Genomic DNA, 17,622 nt, shown 5'->3' on the forward strand with positions numbered 1-17,622 from the left:
TTAGCACTCTTCCCTCCATCCTCTGTCTGTCTTGTCTAGTTATAGACTGTCCAGTATCTGGAGCAGGGGCTGTCTCTCACTCCGTGTCCATGCAGCACAGTGGGGCCTTAGGTGCTACTTTAATACAAATAACAGAACCACTTTATCTTAGTCACGGGCTCTGGGAGAGGTGCAATCTTTAAAGGCATTTGTGCTAGTCCCTGCTGTAGTCTAGCAGCAACCTGGCTTTACTGGCAGCTTTATTGTTCACTGAAAGGGAAGCTGAAAATGCTCACTCTTGAAACACAGACTTTATTCAGGCCTCAAACAGAAAAAAGAGCTGAACAAAATCATTTCTCTTCTACCCTCTGCTTTTCCTTAACACCAGACGCAATGATGGCAAAAAACAATTCCGGAAAGAAAGTGCGAATGTAAAGAGCTGCCTTGGGGATGGCGTTGGCCATAAACACCTCCTGTTTCTTTCTGCTCACTGTGCGCAGAACTTCCTCAGCAACCTCCATTGGATGCACGCCATATGCCAGCTTTCTGAAAAAGACTGTAAATCAGACCAGAGAGGAGTGAGCAGCAGCCAGATGGTGTGGAGCAGGACAAAAGTGTAGCTGCACTGAGGCAGACCTGGGGAGCGATGGAGCAGCAGACAGACCAGCTGTGAATTAGTGCTAAGAAGACCCCAACCTGCTTCCTGAACCCCTAGTTCTTCCCACTCCCACCCTCCATCTGTCCCATTCCCTCCTCTCTCCCTCCATCCCCAGCTCATTTAATCGTTTTACAGCTCTCCTCTAAAAAGATCTCCTTCTGTTCCCTCTTTCTCCTGGCTTCCTTTTTCCCATACACATCATCCTTGTGTGAATTGGAAAGTCTACAGGCCTTTCCAACATTGAGCACATCTTTAATGTTTTTAAAACCCTGAAGAAATTTTCAGACAAGAAGCTTTGTTTAAGAAGAAGGTTAAAAGCATACTTCAGTGGAGTTCAGGTAACATTACCAGTTGCCACCACCAGCACCAGCACCTAAAAATATTACACTTAGAGCTATAGAATTCCCGTAAATTAAGGAAAAACCCTTAGAAACTGTTAGAAAGTCTGGAAATGCAATTAAGGTACCCAGGTAACTCCTCACTGCCACATAATAATCACTTAGCATTCACTCTCCTCTCAGGAGACATGCACACCCTACACAACCCTACATGTTTGTCTTTGTTTCTTTGTTAGGAATAAAAGCCTGGTTCTGAATGTCCTTGTACCTGTTGTATAGAGCTCTGTGATGTCAATGGAATTACTTCTGATTCCAAGAGAGAGCGATCAGAGTCAGGCCTTTGGTGTTTTATGCATAGTTCTGAATATACATTTTATGTGATATATTGTCAATATCAAAAGAAGCCGGCAATCGGGGGATATTATTGTGGAGGGATACTTGGGGGTGGTGGGAAGAATATGTTTATGAATTAGGACTGTTAAACGATTAAAAAAATGAATCACAGTTAATTGAGAGATTAAAAAAATAATCACAATTGCAGTTTTTATTGCACTGTTAATCAATAATAGAATACCATTTATTTAAATATTTTGTATGTTTTCTACATGTTCAAATATATTGATTTAAATTATAACATAGAATACAAAATATACAGTGCTTACTTTGTATTATTTTATTACAAAAATTTGCACTGTAAAAAAGATAAACAAAATAAATAGTATTTTTCAATTCACCTTGTACAAGTACTGTGGTGCCATTTCTTTATCATAAAAGTGTAACTTACAAATGTTGAATTATTATATTTTTACATAACTGTACTCAAAAATAAAACAATGTAAAATTTTAGAGCCTACAAGTCCACTCAGTCCTACTTCTTGTTCACCCAATCACTCAGACAAACAAGTTTATTTACATTTACGGGAGATAATGCTGCCAGCTTCTTATTTACAATGTCACTGGAAAGTGAGAACAAGCATTTGCATGGCACTGTTATAGCAGTCTCAGATGATGACATAGCACATGTTGTTAGCTAGCGTTGCAAGGTATTTATGTGTCAGATATGATAAACATTCATATGCTCCTTCATGCTTTGACCACCTTCCAGAGGACATGCTTCCATGCTGATAGAGGGTTCTGCTCAATAACGATCCAAAGCAGTGCAGACAAATACACATTCATTTTCATCATCTGTGTCAGATGCCACCAACAGAAGGTTGATTTTCCTTTTTGGTGGTTCGGGTTCTGTAGTTTCTACATCAAAGTGTTGCTCTTTTAAGACTTCTGACAGCATGTTCCACACCTCGTCTCTCTCAGATTTTGGAAGGCACTTCAGATTCCTAAACCTTGGGTCGAGTGCTGTAGCTATCTTTAGAAATCTCACATTGGTGTCTTCTTTGCTTTTTGTAAAATCTGCAGTGAAAATGTTCTTATATTGAACAACATGTGCTATGTCATCATCTGAGACTGCTATAACATGAAATATATGGCAGAATGAGGGTAAAACACAGAGCAGGAGGCATACAATTCTCCCCCAAGGAATTCAGTCACAAATGTAATTAACACATTTTTTTTAATGAGTATCATCAGCATGGAAGTATGTCCTCTGGAATGGGGGCCGAAGTATGAAGGGGCATATGAATATTTAGCATATCTGGCACATAAATGCCTTGCAATGCTGGCTACAAAAGTTATCTCCTCTAAATGTAAACTTGTTTGTCTTAGCAATAGGGTGAACAAGAAGTAGGACTGAGTGGACTTGTAGGTGCTAAAGTTTTACATTGTTTTGGTTTTGGGTGCAGTTATGTAAAAAAAAACAATAATTCAACATTTATAAATTGCACTTTCATGATAAAGAGATTGCACTACAGTACTTGTATGAGGTGAATTGAAAATTACTATTTCTTTTATCTTTTTTACAGTGCAAATATTTGTAATAAAATAATATAAAGGGAGCACTGTACACTTTGTATTGTGTTGTAATTGAAATCAATATATTTGAACATATAGAAAAACAGTATCTTCAGTATCTTCATTGATCTGACAAAAGCATTTGATGCAGTCAACAGAGGAGGATTATGGATGATCCTCAGCAAATTTGGTTGCCCACCAAAACTGTTAAAGATCATTCATTTATTCCATGAGGGGATGCAAAGTCAGGTACTTTTTAATGGAGATCTGACTGTCTCCTTTCCCATTTCAAATGGAGTCAAACAAGGCTGTGTCCTTGCCCTGGTATTATTCAATCTCTTCTTCACCCAAGTTCTCAACCATGCTACAAACAGGCTCAACAGACGCATATACATCAGATACAGACATGACGGTTCAGTCTTCTAATAAGAGAAGCACTCTTTGCGGATGATTGTGCCCAGGCCCTTTAAATTGTCCCCGGAGCCCTGGGGTAGCAGCAGTGGGGCTCCAGCGGTGATTTAAAGGGCCCAGGGCGGTAGTGGCGGCAGGAGCCCTGGGCCCTTTAAATCGCCACCCGAGCCCCGCCGCTGCTACCCCAGGGCTCTGGCAGTGGGGCTCTGGCGGCAATTTAAAGGGCCCTGGGCTCCAGCCCTTTAAATTGCTGCCTCAGGAAGCTGGTCCACCCCAGTATGGCGCACCAGCTCTTGCTGGCAGGGGTGGCAGGTTTGTAGAAATTTTGGTGGTGCCCAGAACCTGCCCCTGCCCAAACTCTGCCCCCCCAACTCCACCCCCAACCTGCCCAAGGCTCTGGGAGGGAGTTTGGATGGGGAAGGAGGTCTGGGGTGCAGGCCCTGGGCTGGGGCAGGGGACTGGGGTGCAGGAGGGGTGCAGGGTGCAGGCTCTGGGAGGGAGTTTGGGGATGGGAAGGAGTGCAGAGAGAGGGGGTGCAGGTTATGGGAGGGAGTTTGGGGATAAGAGGGGGTGCAGGGTGAGGGCTGTGGGGTGAGGCTGGGCGTGGATTTGGGGTGTGGCTGGGGATGAGGGGTTTGGTGTGTGGGAGGGGACTCAGGGCTGAGGCAGAGAGTTAGGGTGCATGGGGATGAGGGCTCTGGCTGGGGCTGGAGATGAGGGAATTGGGGTGTTGGAGAGGCTCAGGGCTAGGACAGAGGGTTGGGGTGTGGGGGGATGAGGGCTCTGGCTGGGGGTGTGGGCTCTGGGGTGGGGCAGGGCTGGGGATGAGTTTGGGATGCAGGCAGGCTGCCCTGGGACTGGAGCCAGAGAGGAGGACTCCACCCAGCCCTCTCCCTGCCGGCAGCAGCGAGCTCTGGGGTAAGGACCCCCTTCTCCCCCCCGGCAGCACACTCACCCCCACACTGTCACTGCACGTGCTCATAGGGCCCCTCTCAGGTCCAGGAATGCCCCTCGCCTCCCCTGTGGTGGGTGCCATGCCGGAGGGGCTGCCATCACATGCCTCCTCCCGTGCTGCTGCCCCTCACTGCAGCCTTACTGGGGGTGGGGGATGGGGCTTTCCCTTGCCCAGAATGGGGCAAGAGCGGTGACTGCGGGCAAGGGGGGGCGGCTCTAATGGTGGAGGATCCCACCGGAAAATGAAAGGGTCTGAGGGGGAAGGGCAGCCTGCCCTGGCAGTAGTGGGAGTGGCACTAGGACCCTGCGGTGGCAATTAATGCAGGCAGGCAGCATGGAGATTTAGGGGAGAGACACAGAAGGGAGGTGCATGGGGGCAGCAAAGGGGGGCCAGCCCACAGTCAGGGGAGGCGCGGGGGGGCAGCAGGTGGGGCCAGGGGGGAGACCCGGCCCTGAACATTCGTGGAGCCGGGCCCCTGGACCCTCAATATTGCTGGAGCCAGGAGGAGGAGTCAGAGAGGGAGAGAATGCTCCATTTTCTTGCCGGTAGCTACTGCACCTTTTCTTACCGGTCCTCTGTACTGGCCCGTACCGGCTTACTTTCACCTCTGTTCATACCACTACTATAGCTACCAAGACACTCACCAATGACTTTGTCTGCCCGATCTGCTCACAAGCATACGTGTCACACTTTGGACTTCAGAGTCACTCCAGAATCCACAAAAAGAGCTAGCATGAAAACATCATTGTCGAACCAATGGACTACACAAAACAATGCATGTGAAGACACACTGTGTGGAGAATGCCATTTTGCTCTTCAAAATGGCATTTTCCTTGCTGTCTGTGGTCGCAGGAGGATAAATCACTAAAATGGGGTCATATTGGCAAAAAGTTTGGAAGCCACCGCATTAAGGCAAAGTACAGTGGGGAGCTTGAGTCATCAGAGCTCAGACCCATCAAATTCATCTCACACACGGACCACCAAACACCCAGTTTTTAGCCCACCTGACATGAGGAAAAGCCTGAAAAGGTGAACTGAGTGAAAACTAAAGACTGAGACCAGATGGTAAAGAAACAGACCCAACATTTAGTACTTTTAAGTCATTCTCATGATTTCTAGGGGCCTGACTCAGTGCTTTGGGTTGGCGATACAGGATCAAATCAACTGGCTGCAAAAGCTTTCCCAGTCGAATACTCCTCTGGCAGAATGGTGAGTAAAGTTGCATGGTCTTTTCTGTCACCCAAGCTGAACTCATTCACTGTTTCTTCTCAATACCCCAATTATACTCCTTCTCCACTGTTCTTCCCTTCCTCACCTGCCCTTCTTGCTGGCCTTCTCTTCCATGCTCCCATCACACCTTTCCCCATCTCCACTTCCTTTCCCCATCACAGCCCCCTCACTTTCACTTCTCTGCCTGGCACCTTTCTTTTCACACACTCCATTACACTCTCCCCTGTTTCTCCCTCCTCTCCCTACACTGCTCACATGACTTATGCAATCTCTCTTTTATTCTGCCCCCATCATCTGTTCTCTCTGGGGGCTTGTCTCAATGAACACTTATAGTTTGTCTAAGGACGGGAGTGGGCTTCAGAGCCCAGGCTCCAGCCCAAACTGCAACTTCAAAGAGCTGTCAATACATCTATTTTTAGAGCTGTCCACCTGGACTGAGAAGCTCACTTCCACAGGCTGGGTAGACATACCCTTAGTTCTCAGCAAGCTGGGATGCAAATCTACCCTGCAGTAATGTGTGGACTCTGCTGCCATGCACCAACATTTCTCCAGAGCTTTTTGATCAGCTCTGATCCACTTTAAAACATGGTCCTCTTGTCTCCCTTTATCCACCCACCCCCTACCTCACTATCCTCCACTTCTACTACTCCTTTGGCTCTCATTTGTTCTTTGAACCTTACATTTCCAAATGGAGGCCTCCCAGTTGCCAGGCTCTGGTTGAACATGGTATGAACGGATGAATGTTGGACTCACGGTGCTGATACAAACATCAAATTCTTCCACTTCAGCTCTAAGACAATCAAAAAATCCTTGTGCAGCGTGCTTAGAAGCAGCATCTAAGAGAAAAGCAATAGGAGAAACAGCCTTATAAAATGCAGAAACACTGACTTATGCCTTGACATTTCTGCTTCGTAACTCTGCCTGCACATGGTAACAGTTTTCCAGAGAGAGGAGAGGAAACCAAAGTCAACGATCGAAGAGATTCACTCTGCAACTGAGGACAGGTGAAATGGACACCCAGTGGTACATCATACAGACACAGTTATGAAAGCACTGATCACCATTTCATAGCTAAGTTGAGCATAGTTGAGTTGAATGTAAGGTTTAAACCGGGGATTTAACCGCTTTGGTTAAATAGATTGTATCTCCCCAAACTTATAGCGCTTATTCTTTGCATACAGAATAATTTTTATAAGAATTTACAAGGAAATCTGTTAATCGGTGTCTGAGTTAAAAATAGTTGCCAGCTCCAGCCATTTCATAGAATAACCCAATTTTGAGCCCTGCTGGAGCTAGGCTAGCATTATTGAGAAACACCAGCCATCACACATTTCCAGTCCAGCCTGTACCTCCGATTGGCTTCTGTGCTCAGGAAGTAGGGGCAGGGGGCAGGCAGAACTTTCCCCCCTGCCATGGGAGCCAGAGAATACTTTTTGTGTAGGAGAGCAGGGAGAAGGAGCAGAAATATCCCAGCAGTTCAGGGCAGCTCTCCATGTAATGGGTCACTCTGCTCCCTGCTCTTCTGTCCCCGAATCCTGCAATACCAGGCCTGGGAAAAGGAGGAGGGGGAGTGAAGAGGGGCCAACTGGAGCTGACCCTCCAAGGCCTGCAAGCAGGCTGTGAAGATCCCCCAAGAGCTGCAGCAGAAGCAGAGGTGTAGGGTAGAGGGGGCACAGGACAGATGCTGGGCCTGGGTGACTGTCAGATATGGGGGCAGAATTGATTTGAAGTCTGAGGAGCAGAATTAATTGCTGAGCGGGGTGGGGGTGCAGACATTGGGCAAGCATTGACATGCAGTGGGGGCATATAATTAGTGGCAGGGCTGGGGATTAGGTAGGTGTCAGGGTGGGAGAGCCAGAATTAATTCATGGGATTTGGGGGTCTGAAGAAAAGCTGAATATTCTGCACCATCAGACAGCAGCGAGGGCTCCTGCTGCTGGGAACAGAATCACCTCCCTCAATAAATCTGGGAGAGTTGGTGTGACTGAATACACCCCTGTATTTACATCCTACACAGTATTCTAATAATCTTTATACAAAGCATGCCTTTTGTTGAGATTCCCTCTGAGACCTTTTCCACTTGGCTTATCCAGAACCCCTTTTCCAGTTCTGGGAGAACACTTCATCCAGTTCTCTGGGATCCAAAACACTCAGTTCTATTCTGGATTTCATCATTCAGGTTCCTTTATTTGACATACAGCAAAGCTACTCTGTGTTTATCAGACTCGAAGGTAGGGGTGGGTATAGGGCATACCACATATCCAAAGTTACACAGAAAACCTCTTCCTTTATATATATTAACACATTACTTGTATTTGCTTTACATTAAATCACACATTTTTTATTGGATTGGTTACTTTGCAGGAACCAATCCCTGTACAGCATGCTCTATCCATGCGCTGTTCACGGGGAACCTGATCTTTACATTCCAGTTTTATTTTGTCCATTGTCTCTAGCATCAGGGTGCTACTGCTTATCTTAGTTAGCACTATCCTGACTCTAGCATACAGTTTGTCAAGCCCCCATTCACCTTTCCAGTCATGCCCACCTAGAAATGAGGCAAGTCACTTATGTTAAGCCAGACCTACACCTTGTATGGTATCATTTGAAAAATCATAATTGGCTGGTCAGTATTGTCCTGGTAAAATATGTATGGCAACACTGTATGTGAAATTATAAGATTCCCCTGTCTGGTGTTATTAACGCATGTTCCAAACCCCACAGCCCTGCCCAGGCAGAAGTCAGGTCTGTCCTAAATAAAGAAAGGAATGTGTGCTTGCCTTAATTTGCATTTAAGCAGGAAACAGAGTCATCAAGCAGAAAGGAAAACAAAGGAAGTTCAAACAGGTGAAAAAAAACAGTAGAGACTGTCCTTCCACATAGACTCTTTGGCTCCTGGTTCTCAGCTGGATGTTTTTGAAGAGGGGAACTGAAACTATAAAAAGGAAATGCAAACACCCCAAGGCACCCTCCCCACACACACACTGCCCATCACATTCACTGCACCTGAATAGACAAAGGAAGAGGTGGTTGGACTCTGGGGGTGGGAGGGAGTCCTGACCTAATGAGTTTGGTCAGCAAGACTGCTGAAAGCATGTAGTGAGAAAACTTTGCTTTGAATCTAACATAGTTTATTAAGTTAGGCACCAGTATGTATTTTATCTTTATTTTCCTTGTAACCACTTCCGGCTTTAATGCCTCATTATTTATACTTACTTAAAATCTAGCTCTTTGAAGTTAATGAACTTGTTTTACTATTTTATCTAATCCAGTGTGTTCAAGTTGAAGCATCTGGGTACCTTCATTTGGGGTAACAAATTGTGTGCATATTATTCTGTTAAACGAATAAGGGACTTAACATATTTGTACTGTCCAGTAGAGGGTTGGGCAGTATAGAACATACATTTCTGGAGGAAAACCTAAACCTGGGAGTGTGTTGGGGTCACCCTGCAGCATAACCTAGGCTGGGAAGAGCCAAGGTGTGACTGGCTGGCTGGAGCACACACAGATGTAGCTGGGAGTGACTTACATGCTGGAGGCTGTTTGTGAGCAGTCCAGGTTGGAGCAGCAAAGCAAAGCAGAGTAAAGGGCACCCCATATTACAGGGTGGGATGACACAGCTACTCATTGATCTGGATTGTATCCTGGTATGTCACAGCTGGCAACTCTAATTATCACATACACATACTGGGATGGGGGAAGGAATCAACAAGGAAAAGACAGATCCAGAAATCTGATATAATCATTTTTTTAAAGTTTCATGATTTTTTGGGATCTGACCTATAATTTTTTAACCTTTGGAGCTCATGATACTTCAGCAATGTGTGTTAGTAGGACAGTCGAAGAAAGACAGAAACCGAGCCAAACAGAACTGTCCAGACAGGGGGTGTCTTCACTGCAGAGTTAGTTGATCAGCACTTGGGCCTGAGCACCCCAATTAACCTTGTCAGGGTGGGAGCAGCCACACTGCAAACCATACCCAAATTACTGTGTCCTTACTGATGCTGCACTTCTCTGTGTGTTTCTGGGGACAGAATGGTTTTTAATGCTGCAGTCAGCTGGATCACTTTAAGTGAATTATGGGAAACTTGTGTGTTGTTCTGGGCACACAGGGACTTGTGAGAAGACATTGGAAGACTATCAACACTGGAGAATTAGCCTGCATCCTCAATGCAAGGTGAAAGCAGCACCCAGGCTCTAGCCTATAGCCTGCTCTGAACCAGGCTGGCCCAGACTGAAAGCACTTCCATACTCATGAGAGAGTGTTTGTGTGTGAACGGGAGGAAACACCCACATAAATTAACTTTGCATAAACTTAATGTGTTAATATGTTAATTTGAAAATAGGTACCTCTAGAGTCTGGCCAACTGATTGCACATCCTGCTTCTTTGTAGATTACTATAAATGAATGTGTTGGTTAGGCTGGTACCAAGGAAGGGAAATTGTCTCTTCCAAGCCTAGAAAGAGGACCAGAACTCTTTGTTGAAGAGAGCAAGGTTCCATGAACACTGCTCCTGTATCCAACCCTGCCTGTACTAGAACTCCATCCACTTGTAATGTAATCCTAGGGTTACCATATTTTGAGTGTCCAAAAAGAGGACACTCCACGGGGCCCCGCCCCAACTCCACCCCTTCCCCAAAGTCCCCACCCCAACTCCGCCCCCTCCCCTGCTTCCCGCGAACATTTGATTCGCGGGAAGCCTGAAGCAGGTAAGGGGGGGTGGGGGGAGGAGGCGCGGCCCAGTCTGGCCCCCCCGGCGTCTCCAGCCTGGGTCGGCTCGGGCCCTGGGGTGCCAGCCCCGGGCCAGCCCCCGGCCTGCCCAGCATCGCCGGCCCGGCCCCCGGCCCAGCACCGCCGGCCCCTGGCCCAGCACCCCCGGCCCCCGGCTCAGCACCGCCGGCCCGGCCCCTGGCCCCCGGCCCAGCACCGCCAGCCCGGCCTCCGGCCCGGCCCCAGCCCCTGGCCCAGCACCGCCGGCCCCGCATGTCCCGATTTTCCCGGACATGTCCGGCTTTTTGGGATTTCCCCCGGACGGGGATTTGAAGCCCAAAAAGCCGGACATGTCAAGGAAAATCTGGACGTATGGTAACCCTAGTAATCCCATCCGGCATGTAGGAATTTACTGAGTTCACAGTGAACAAGCCAGACTCCAGTGAGGGCTTTCTGCCCCTCTGGCCCACAGGATCTCCTATGAGGTATCTGGTGCCAAATGGTGGCTTCTTCCTTTGCCATTACACAGATCCCTGCTTGTAGAGGATGTCCCTTGGTGAAGCATATTGGGATATGATGCCTCCTTTTCTAAAGGCCCATTACACAGCTTCCTCCAAATGGCAAGGATCTGGCTCCAGTGGTTTGTTACTCCAGAAGCAAATGCCCTCATGTTTTGGTTCCCCACATGATGTCACTCCTTTAGTCATCACTACTCCCTTTACAGTGCCTAAGCTCCTTCCTGTCCCCAGCTCTGGGTGAATATAAAAGACCATGACATCTGTGTCTTATGAGGATGCTTGTTGAGATGCTCATCACCATATATTAATGAAATTTAAGGCCAGAAGGGGCCATTATGATCAGCTAGTCTGACCTCCTGCATTGCACAGGCCATGGAATCCTGTGACTCCTACACTGAGCCCAATAACTTCTGGTTGGACTATAGTGTGTCTTTTAGAAACAAATCCAGTCTTGATGTAAAGACTGCAACTGAATGGGAAGCTACCACATCTCTTAGGAAGCTGTTTCAGTGTTCCAGTTACTCTCACTGTTAACTATTTGTACCTTATTTCCAGTGTGAATTTGTCTAGCTTCAACTACAAGCTGTTGGCTTTGGTTCTGGCTTTGTTGGGTAGATTAAAGAATCATAGACTTTAAGGCCAGAAAGGACCTCTAAGTAATCTAGTATGACCTCCCATATATAACAGGCCACCAACTCAATCCAACAACAGAAATTAAATCAAAATATTGTAGCCAACAGGAGACTAAACTATTGTGAGTCACAGGGAGAGAATTGGAGGAAACAAGGTACACCAGTGCCCAAGGCCCCTGCAATGATAGGGAAATGATTTAGTGAGAGATATCCAGATGATCCTGGCAAGAGACCTGTGCCCAAATCTTTCATGATCCAGTTAAACCCTGAGAATATGAGCAAGAACCAGCCAGCTAAGCATCTGAGAGAGAAAATTTTCAGTGCCACTTCAGGGCCCTGGCCTTCCCCATCCAATGTCCCATCTCCAGACATGGCCATCCTGAAGCTTGAGAGCAAGGAGAAAAAGAAACAAACAAAAAAGCCCTCCAAAACCAGAATACACTGAGGGGAAAAAATCCCTTTCTGGCCCCTGCAAGTGACCAGCTGAAGCCCTAAAACATGAGATTTTAGGACATAAGACATGAACCAAATGGGACCCCCAGGGCTGCTGAACCAGTCTTCCCCCCATCATACAACTGCACTTATAAATGTATCCAGCTTGCTCTTAAAACTAATGAGGTTGTTTGCCCCACAACTCATAGTGGGAGGCTATTCTAAAACCTCACCACTCTGGTGGTTAAAAACCTTCTTCTAATTTCCAGTTTGAATTTGTTCCTGACCAGTTTACACCCATTTGTTCTTGTGACAACATTGTATTTTAGCTTAAATAGTTTTCATAGCTCTATTTTTAGAGAGCAATCAGATCCCCTCTCAGCCTGCTTTGTGTTAGGCTAAGCAAGCCAAGCTCTGTGAGTCTCCACTCATAAGACAGGTTCTCTGTTCCCCTGATCATTCTAGTAGCCCTTCTCTGCACTTGTTCCAATCTGATTTCATCTTTTTTGAACGTGTGACCAGAATTGTACACAATATTCCAATGGCGGTTTTACCAGTGCCTTGTGCAGTGGCATTGATACTTTTCTATTTCTACTGGAAATCCCGCATTTGATATATCCCAGGATTGCACTTGTGTTTTCTGCAGCCACATTACATTGGAGGCTCATTATCATCCTATGATAAACCACAATATGCAGGTCTCTCTCGTCCTCTGTTGCTTCCAACTGGCTCAGCTTGTAGCAGAAATTCTTAGTGTTAAACCTTAAATGCATGACCTTGCATTTCATACTATTCAATTTCCTCCCATTTCTGTTACTCTGGTCTTCAAGGCCATCCAGTTCTTTCTGCATATTACAATCTTCCTCTGTGTTGATGATGCCTCTTTGTATCTTCAGCACATTTTATTGTACACTCCTACTTTTTGTGCCAAAGGTCATTAATAAAAATATTAAATAAGATTGGTCCCAAGACCAGTGCTTGAGAAACTCCACTGGTAGCCACCCTCTAGTCTGATTATTCTCCTTTCAGCACAATCCATTGTCCTCTCCTGTTTAGCCAGTTCCTTGCACATCTTATAATTCTTATACTGATCCCCATCTTCTCTCATTTAACTAATAACTTCCCATGTGGCATAGTATTGAATGTTTTACAAGAGTCCAAGTTATAGAGAACCTTCCGCTGTCACATATAGGACTCCTTAAAAACCTGCTGAGCAGATCCTGGCTGTGGATTTCCAACACGGGATACCCCATGTTGCTAGAAGTCCTGTTGATTCCATGTAGATGATGATTTCTTCAATGAGGCCACAAAGACTAAAAACGACACTCTGTGGCTTCTCTTTCCTGGCTGGTAATGGCCCCTGAATCTCAGGAATATGTCTGGCAGGGGGGTTTAATGCACTACATGGGACACCTGGAAATTCATAAGCACTGCAAATACCTTCTCACTTATGGTTCTAATACTCAAGGCATGTCTATGCTACAAACACAGCTGCAACTACTCTACTGTTGCACTGTAGAGTAGACACTTGCTACACTGAAGGAAGGGGATTTTCCATTGCTGTAGTAAATCCACCCCTTTAGAGGTGGTAGCTGGGTCAATGAAGGAATTCTTCTGTCGACCAAGCAGTGTCTACACTGGGGGTTAGATAAGCTTAACTACTTCTCTCAGGAGTGTGACAAATTCAGAGCTCTGAGTACTGCTGCTAAATCAATCTACCTTTTAGGTGTAGAGCAGGCCTCAGAGAGGTGATGACCTTGTCTACTTCTTGGCAGCTGAAAGGAAGCGCTCATAGAGTGAGGAGGCAGGCACAGATGAAGATCATAGAGAGATCAGACTCCTCAAACTGTATAGCACCTGATACTCCTCCTTAACTACTCAGGTACTAGGTAGTAACTTCTCAGTTCCTCTTCCACACAATATCACCATGATCTGGCCTTCCCACATCAAAAACATCACTTCAACACCACCAACACCCACCTCTCTATCTGCTGCCCCCTCACCAGTTTAGCCTTCACTTCCGGACTCTTTGAATGTGTCTCTTGCAGTTCCTGTCCTCTAACTCTAGCCAGGATAACACCAGTCTGGCTTCAGCCCTCTCCACTCCCCTTAAACTGCTCTTGCCTAAGTTTCTGAGAACAGCTTCCTGGGGAACTTCCAGGGCATCTCTTCATTCCTCATCCTTGCTGACCTCTCAGCTGCATTCCACACTGCTGATCACACTCTCCTTCTTCACACCTTGTTTGCTCTTGGCTTTTGTGACCCTTTCCTCTTCTGGTTCCTGTCCTTATCTTTCCCAGGTACAAGTACTTAGGGTCCAACCCTGTGTTCAGATTACTAAAGAGTTAACATTATTTTAACCTGATACTTGTCCAGGCTTCCTACCTGCCACACCACACTAGGGCAGACAGTAAAGCAGTCACCAAAGGTTTGAGTATCTTAATCTGTCAGTCATACCTGAGCTATAAACATTGCACCCTGCAAGATACGCTTGGATCCACTAGATTCTGAAGAAACATATGGCTAATATAATGCAAGTGATTTTTGTAAAATATATTTGAGTAGCAAATGTGGAGGATAATTATTTATTGGAAGGAAAGAGGAGAATTATGAAAAGCTGGTTTAGAAGACTTATAACTAATTTCTGGCAACAGTCCTCCCAAACAGTGGGCCAGATCTTCAGTAGGTGTAAATCAGTGTAGCTCTATTGGCTTCCGTGGAACTATGCCAATTTATACCAGCTGGGGATCTAGCCCATTACCTCTGTTCCCTCACTGCCTCGTAAGAATTAATCTTGAAATGTATGTAATAAGTATGTAACTAAAATGTGGTTCTGGTAAATGTTGTATTATTATCTCAGATCTATACATTGCTGTTATTTCCAGAAGCATATAGATTCTGGGGTATTTTTATGTACCCCATCAATAACACTAGTGGGGCCATCAGCCCCTGTCCTGCAATCTGATGCAGGCATGTGCACCCATGGGAAGCCTCATTAATTTCCGTGCCCACCCACTGCAGGATCTGAGCCTGATTTGATATTTCCCAGTTGTCCATGGCCATCGTTGTTGTGAATTAAAAAAACTATATTAACAACTGCATAGAACATAATGACAAATTTAAAAAATAAATAAAGCCCAATACCACACTAGCCACTTCTTTGCAATTTATTCACCCCAGAAGTCATAGAGATGATTTGCTGAACCCTACTCCAAATTAGCATATTTAATGAGCTAATATCATAATCTTCATGTCATAGGTATAGTTCACACTTTACAATGTAAATTTTGTCTTGTAATGACTTACAAGCAGCACGAAATGGGACTCCTAATTTTCCTTGGATATTATTTACTAGGACAACTTGGCCAGTTCTTCTTGAGATCATGTTGGGAAGAAGGGCTGAAAAAACAAAAACAACAAGAAGGAAAAAGTGAAAAAAAAATGAATCTGAACTAAGCAGAGATACAGAAATTCTGTTGTAGCCCTATTGGTCCCAGGATATTAGAAAGACAGGTAATATATTTTATTTGACCAACTTCAGCTGCTGAAGGAGGCAAGCTTTCAAGCTTTACACAGAGCTCTTCAGGTCTGGGAAATGTACTCAGAATGTCACAGCTAAAAACAACCTGGAGCAGATTGTTTAGCACAAATAGTTAACACATATTTCAAGGTACCATTCAAGGGAAAGTGGCCAGTTAACATCCCTCCAGTCATGGCGGGGAGGGAGGGAGAGATTAGAAAGGCTGGGGAGGGGGATTAGTTGGTTATAGATTGTTCTAATAAAAATAAGCCATACATTTAGTGTCTCTATTCAGTCCATGATTTTTAGTGTCTAGCAAAGTTATGAATTTAATCTCTCAGGCTCATCTTTTGAAGGTGTTGTGAAGGTTTCCTTTGAGGATGAGGACTGAGAGATCAGATACGGAGTTATCGTTTTGTAAAAAGTATTTGCCCATGGGTGGTAGGGTGTTTTAATCTTTTATTATTTTTTTTCTGTGAGAGTTCATTTGAGAACATAGTGATTATCTAATTTCACCCACATAGTTGTTATTGGGGCATCTAGTTCACTGCATGAGGTACACCACATGTTGTGATAGGCATGTGTAGGACTCAAAGATCTTGAAAGGTGTGTTGTGGAGGGTGTTGATCATTGTAACAATGGAGATATGTCTACACATTTTGCATCTGTTGTTCTGGCAAGGTCTGGTGCCACTTTGAGTTGGTATTTCCTGGTCTGTGGGGACTGGCTTCTGATGATGAGCTTGGAGAGGTTGGGCGGTTTTTTGAAGGCCAGAAAAGGGGGTTAAGGAAGGATTAATTCAGGATGTGGTCCCCATCAAGTATGGGTTGTAATTAGGGCTGTCAATTAATCACAGTTAATGCCTGCAATTAACTGAAAACAAAATTAACATGTTAATTTTTAATGTATTAATCACATACCTCTGGGTGGCGAGGGAGGTGTTGGAGGCAGGGGGAAGGGGTTGAAGCTGCAGCCCACAGCTCCTCAGGCGGTGCAGGAGGCTGAAGCCCCAGCCTTGAGCTCTGTGGGTAGCGGGGTGATAGAAGCCCCAGCCTGGCCATCCAGAGGTGGGCAGGGCTGAAGCCCCGAGCCCCACACCCTCAGAGGAGCTGAGCCTGGACCCTGGAGCCCGAGCAGGGCTGAAGCCCTGAGCCTCAAGCCAGGCTGATGCCTGGAGCCCTGCATACCGAGTAGGCTGAAGCCCTGAGCAAGGATGAAGCCCAGAGCCCTAAGCCTCAAGTGGGGCTGAAGCCTGGAGCCCTCTGCCTTCAGCAGGACTGAAACCCTGAGCTCTGCACCCAGTGGGGCTGAAGCCCCCTCCCTAAGCCCCCTAACACCCTGCGGCTGAAAATGGGAGGGTCCACAATTTTTTATAGGGGGGCATCACTTTTTTTTTAAATCCAAACGAGGTCGCCAGCACACAAAATTTGAGAAACACTGCCAAGGAGAACAGGGGCCTGGCAAGCTCAGTCTCCCTGCACCAGCCTCTCTGCCCCTGCCGCATGTCAACCCTCTGAGGTAAAATCCACCCTCCTTTGCAAGCAAGGGCTCACTCAGCTGAAGGGAGTTATGTAATAAATAAATAAATAATAAATAATTCTACATTTCTAAGTTAAACTTTAATGATAAAGAGATTGCATTACAGTACTTGTATGAGGTGAATTGAAATACTGTTTCTTTTGTTTATCTTTTTACAATGCAAATATTCGTAATAAAAATCCTTCTTGATCATTGGTATGATGGGTATAGCCCACTCACTGTGTGAAACCAGTGACAAGATTCCAGTGTTCACTGAACGGTCTAAATCAGCTTCCTCCAGAGGCTTTAGAGCATAAGGCACAACTCTGGGCTTGCAATATTTCAACTGAGTGTCAGATTTAGCAGTGAGCTTCTGTGACCTTCTGCTCATCTGCCCAGGTTCTTTTTTAAAATTTTTGGAATGTCTGTCCAGTATTTCTTGAAGATTTTGAGGTGCTTCTGTGATCACCTTGATCTCGGTCCAATCATCTTGAGCATCACAAGCCAAGGTCTGCCAGATTATGGTGGACACTTCCCTTCAATCATATACAAGGGTAAATGACTGATTGTCCAGCTAGCTGGATTTTTGCCTGGAGTATTCCTTCTAGGACTAAATTTTCTCCAGTATAAATCCTCAAAACTGCAGAGGTTTCTTCCAGGGGAACTTGTGACAAAGTCTGGTGATAGGCAGAAATCAGTGAAACAGCAGCTCCAGTATCAAGCTCCATTCTTGTAGGAACTCCTTCGATCAAGGGTGTAACCTAGATACCATCTCAAAATCCAGCTTCTGATAACACATGCAGTGCTAGGTC

General features: G+C 45.6%; 1 protein-coding gene across 2 annotated transcripts in view; it reads right to left on the reverse strand.

The window, feature by feature from the left end:
• Positions 1-271: 271 nt before the first annotated feature.
• Positions 272-17,622, reverse strand: part of DHRS7C (dehydrogenase/reductase 7C) — a 52,185-nt gene continuing 34,834 nt past the window's right edge. For both annotated transcript variants that reach the window (XM_054047380.1, XM_054047379.1), the window contains exons 5-7: positions 15,079-15,171; positions 6,160-6,315; positions 272-535 (exon numbers count right to left, since the gene is read on the reverse strand). In XM_054047380.1, coding sequence (XP_053903355.1) covers positions 330-535; positions 6,160-6,315; positions 15,079-15,171 — 455 coding nt within the window. In that variant the 3' untranslated portion in view covers positions 272-329. The remainder of the gene's footprint in view (positions 536-6,159; positions 6,316-15,078; positions 15,172-17,622) is intronic.

This window comes from Malaclemys terrapin, chromosome 13 (assembly GCF_027887155.1).
Source record: "Malaclemys terrapin pileata isolate rMalTer1 chromosome 13, rMalTer1.hap1, whole genome shotgun sequence".
Taxonomy (NCBI): Eukaryota; Metazoa; Chordata; order Testudines; family Emydidae; genus Malaclemys; species Malaclemys terrapin.